Source organism: Arachis ipaensis, chromosome B09, assembly GCF_000816755.2.
Source record: "Arachis ipaensis cultivar K30076 chromosome B09, Araip1.1, whole genome shotgun sequence".
NCBI classification, from domain to species: Eukaryota; Viridiplantae; Streptophyta; class Magnoliopsida; order Fabales; family Fabaceae; genus Arachis; species Arachis ipaensis.
In genome coordinates this window covers 7876903-7881776 of record NC_029793.2, presented here as the reverse complement: position 1 = coordinate 7881776, position 4874 = coordinate 7876903, and the positions used below count along the sequence as shown (strand labels likewise).

Below are 4874 nucleotides of genomic sequence, written 5' to 3'. Positions count from 1 at the left end.
TTATGCTTTTTTTTATTTTCATATTGCACCTTATATATCTCACCCTTCCCATTACTCAAATCCTGGATTGATATCTTAACTACCTTAATTATATCGTCACTCGTACAATGAGGTAAAAACAACTTTCTTTTAGTTGTTTATTTAGTTAAAGTTTAAAAAGCGTGTTTTAAAAATATGGGATTTTTTTTGGTGACTAAAAATATGGATTATTAATAATAAACACAAAAACTATGAATAAAATTAAATTAATAAATAAATTAGAAGATTTGAGAAAAAATAATTGAATTATTTAAATTAATAGACTAAAAATTAATAATTTTAACTAATATCAATTTAAATAACACTGAATTTTTTAAATTAATATAAAATGTTTTTAAGATTAATTTTTATAATAAATTTTATTTAAGAAATTAAAAAATAAATAACAATTGTTAGACTAAAAATGAAATAATTAACAAGAATTGGTAGATTAATTAGAATATAGATCTTCAAAAATCATAAAAAAAAGGAATTATAGAATATAGATTAATTGGTTTTATTGCCATTTGTTCAATCTTTTCTTCTTTGGTGTGTATACATTTTAACCTTTTTTGGGTTAAATTACACATGCCAGGACTGAATCTGACCTCATTGAAGGCATAGTCCAAATGATTATTCGGAAATTGGATCAGAAATACACAAATGAACTCAGGAGCCCTTTTATACATGATCAAAATTATGCTTGCATTGAATCTGTATTGATCAACTCACAGGAGGTTCGAACCATTGGAATTTGGGGCATGGGCGGCATAGGAAAAACAACTATTGCAGCTGCTATTTTTCAAGAGTTCTCTCCCAAATATGAGGGTAGTTGTTTCTTGGCCAATGTAAGAGAAGAATCTTCAAGGCATGGCCTCAACTACATTTTCAATAGACTTCTTTCTGAGTTGCTGCACGAACATGTTCATATTACCACTCCAAAGATTGTGTCTGCTGCTATACTCCGCAGATTGAGGCGTAAGAAAGTTTTCATTGTGCTAGATGATGTGAATACTTCTGAGCTTCTAGAAAATTTGCTTGGAGTGGGACAAGATTATCTTGGAGTTGGTAGCAAAGTTATTGTTACCACCAGAGATAAGCATGTTCTTCTGAGTAGATCGGTTGATCATATCCATCAAGTCACAGAAATGAATGATGAGAACTCTCTCAAACTGTTCAGCTTGAATGCCTTCAACAGAACCCATCCTCCTGAAAATGAATACTGGGAGCTATCAAAAAGGGCACTTGCTTATGCCAGAGGAAATCCTTTAGCTTTGAAAGTTTTGGGGTCATTTCTTCATTCCAAAACTGAAAAGGAATGGGACAATGCATTGACAAAACTAAAGAGGATTCCTAATGCAGATATTCAGAAGGTGTTGAGGTTGAGTTTCAATGAATTAGATGATACAGAGAAGGATATATTTCTAGATATTGCATGTTTTTTTAAAGGAGAAGAGAAAGAAAAAGTGATAAGAATATTGAATGAGTGTGGCTTCTTTGCAGATATTGGAATAAGAAACCTTTTAGACAAGGCTCTTATATCAATAGCTACCAATAAAAACATACAAATGCATGACTTGATACAGGAAATGGGTCACAAAATTGTGTGCGAAGAATCTCTCAAGAACCCTGGAAAGCGGAGCAGAGTGTGGCAACCAGATGAAGTTTGCGACATATTAAAAAATGATAAAGTAAGTAAATGACATTTTAATAGAACATGTTTTTTGAAAAATTAGTTACACTAACATTGATTATTATTATATTTATTTGGTAGGGGTCCGCTACAATTGAAACCATATATTTGGATATGACTGAGCGGACAGAAATATGTATAAGCTCTGATGCACTTAGAAAGATGCCAAAGCTAAGGTTACTTGCTTTTGCTAACGACAATGGCTATGGACAAAAGAGAGTTGATTATACATTGAGTCTTCCAACAGCTCTGGAGTTGCCTAATAACTTGAGATACATTCAATGGGATGGATGTCCATTAAAATCTCTATCAACCACTTCTTGGCCAAGCAAGCTTGTTGAACTCTCCATGCCGTATAGTGATCTTGAAAAGCTTTGGGATGAGCCCCTGGTAATTTTTTTTCTCAATAATCTTAGGTGTACACAAAAATCATAATCAGTTATTAATATAAAATATATACTAAAATATAAATATATATTTAAAATATATTAATTATATATGTATTTATACACAAATATATTGATAATTGATATTAGTGGTTGATTTTGATATATATATAGTATTTTTTGTTTTTTTTCCTACTAAATTTATCCATGACAATAAGTTTAAGAAAAAGTATAAACCTTCTGTTAAATAACATATTAATTAAAATTTATGTGTTTATACAAGAATAATTCTATCTGTTTATTAGAGTTTACAACTTAACTTACATGGTCCATTGTATGCTGTTGCAGAATTTTCCAAGTTTGGAGCTAATTTATCTGGCTAGTTCGAAACGAATGATAGAGTGTCCAGATTTATCCGGTGCTCCAAATCTAAAAGAAGTGTGGGTGAATGGTTGTGACAAATTAACTCATCTTCACCCTTCTATTTTCTCTCTTCCAAAGCTTTCAGGGTTATGTGTGTATGGATGCAAAGAACTTAAGAGCCTAAGCAGCAACAATTGTTCAACATCCCTTGAAAGAGTTGTTGCCTACAACTGCCCAAATCTGGAAGAATTCTCAATCCCAATTTCAAAAGACCATTCTGATATTCATGTCCATTTGAGGTCAACTGCCTTGAAACAACTACCATCATCAATTGTGCATCTTCAACATCTTGTGAACTTCTCCTTTCCAATCAGCGATCTCCTCATGGATCTTCCTGAAAAGTACACCAATCAAATCATGCTTTCAGACCCTAACAACCAAGAATGTGACTCAGTGGCCACCTTACGCAGAATACTACCCAGCCCTATGTTCCATTATCTAAAAGAATTGAAGTTTGATGGATGTCAAAGTTTAACTGAACTCCCAGACACAATCTCTTTGTTATCGTCATTGTTGTTGATAAGCCTACATAACACTAACATCACTTCCTTTCCAGAAAACATTAAGACTCTTCCGCGGCTCAAGGTTGTTATACTTTGTCATTGTGAAAGGTTACAACATGTACCAGCGCTTCCACCTTCCGTTCATGACTTCAAGGTCTGGGACTGCAAATCTTTGAGGACAGTGTCAGGTTCCAATACAGAAGAACTGAAAATACAGCATGGTACTACTTTTATATTCCTAAACTGCGTGATGTTGGATGAAGAGTCATACAATACCATTTTGAAAGATGCCATTGCTAGGATGGAAATCAAGGCAAAATCACTATCAGCAACAAGAACAGAAAACAGAATTGAAGAATGCACTGTTGTTGATGATGGTGATGGCTTTCTTAGTGAGGATAACGCCAACGTTGGCAAGATTTGTTATTTCTTGCCAATTAGAGGAAGTAAACTTGATGACTTGTTCCATAATGGATCTTCACAAAATTCCATCAGCATTCAACTGCCACTAAGTTCCAATTTCTCTGGTTTCATTTTCTACTTGGCTCTTCCTCCAATACCACCATGTAATACTGGTGACCTTGACATTAGGTTTGGGTTTGAATGTTACTTGGAAACAAGTTGGGGTCAAAGGACCCATATAGCAAGTTCGTCCTTAATAGGATGGGGCTGCAGTTTTTACCATGGCTTTCAGATGAATGTTATGTCGGATCATGTGTTATTATGGTATGATTCCCAATGCTGTAAGCAGATAATGAAAATAATCAGAGGAAGAAAGGCCATTGATGATGATGACAATAATGCAAATCTGGAAGTTAAGTTCTTTGCTCGGCTACCAAATAAGGAGGAAGTGGTGATAAAAGAGTGTGGCATCCGTTGGATATACACAAATATGGAGAAGGAATCAAGAGTGTGCAGGTTCAAGAGAAGCAGGCAAGTTTTCGAGTTAGAAGAAAAAGACTTGGAATCTGATGATGAAGGAGAAGAACTAGTTCCTCCAGCAAAGAAATTTAAGCATAGCTTAATGGAAGTTGAATCAGTAGAAAACTTGAGGTAACCTTTTAATTAATTAATTGGTTACTATAACTGAGTGTTAAGCAAATAAGTTTAATTTAATTTATGCATGCTTTAGCCAGCAAGATATGCTAATAATATTTTCCTCTTTAAAAAAAATGAACAGGAAAAAACTAGAACAACTTTTGCACATTCAATTTGATGGAGGCTTTCTTAGCGCGGAGATCAAACTGGGGTACAATGTGTAGTCCATTTACAATTATAGTTCTTATGAGCAATTTCAGTTTAAAGGTACATATTTTGATTATATTTCTTTTATTAATAACCTAAGACTGGATATTCTAGCTAATATTATATCATGTTAGTATCTTCTGTTTTTTATATATATTTTTCCGTCTACCATTTTGTTAATATTGGGTTTTTTTTTTAATTAACATAGTATTATTGTTTTCTTCATAATAGAAATATAGCAACTGCACATCATTATTGCTGAAGATGGGTAAACTTGAATGCCAAAGAATAGCTTCTAGTGCCTTCAATAGTTCAGTGCCATCAAAATGGGTTCTTCCCAGTTATTTTTTCTTTTTGGTCTCAGTCCTTCTCAATTATATTTCTAAAGATACTATTCTCTCTTTCTATTTGTTATTTTCTATTTGCGAACACTCAAATAAAAATAAAAATGCTCATTTCATCTTTTGTTAAAGATATTTTTGTGTTACATTTTAATTAATTTTTATATAATTTATTCGGTATTCTTCGTCACATATTATTAAATTCTTAAAAAAATTTCTTTTCAAAAACAATAAAAAATATTTAGATTGGACTAAAATAAAATAG

At 32.6% G+C, this 4874-nt stretch overlaps 2 protein-coding genes across 2 annotated transcripts in view; both read left to right on the top strand.

Moving 5' to 3' along the window:
* LOC110266742 (TMV resistance protein N-like) overlaps positions 1–1721 on the top strand; it is a 3363-nt gene extending 1642 nt beyond the window's left edge. The window contains exon 2 of the mRNA XM_021111728.1: positions 614–1721. Coding sequence (XP_020967387.1) covers positions 614–1721 — 1108 coding nt within the window. The remainder of the gene's footprint in view (positions 1–613) is intronic.
* Positions 1799–4735, top strand: LOC107614898 (disease resistance-like protein CSA1). The gene is made up of 4 exons (XM_021110455.1): positions 1799–2101; positions 2446–4076; positions 4204–4328; positions 4500–4735. The coding sequence occupies exons 1-3, from the start codon at positions 1826–1828 to the stop codon at positions 4283–4285; spliced, it is 1989 nt and encodes a 662-aa protein (XP_020966114.1). The 5' UTR covers positions 1799–1825; the 3' UTR covers positions 4286–4328; positions 4500–4735.

What these genes read in the sequence shown, in the direction of transcription:
- LOC107614898 (XM_021110455.1), top strand. Translation starts at nt 1,826, where the DNA reads ATGACTGAGCGGACAGAAATATGTATAAGCTCTGATGCACTTAGAAAG. An exon ending in AGCTTTGGGATGAGCCCCTG is followed by an intron (nt 2,102 to 2,445) that starts GTAATTTTTTTT and finishes ATGCTGTTGCAG; the next exon opens with AATTTTCCAAGTTTGGAGCT. An exon ending in GAATCAGTAGAAAACTTGAG is followed by an intron (nt 4,077 to 4,203) that starts GTAACCTTTTAA and finishes AAAAATGAACAG; the next exon opens with GAAAAAACTAGAACAACTTT.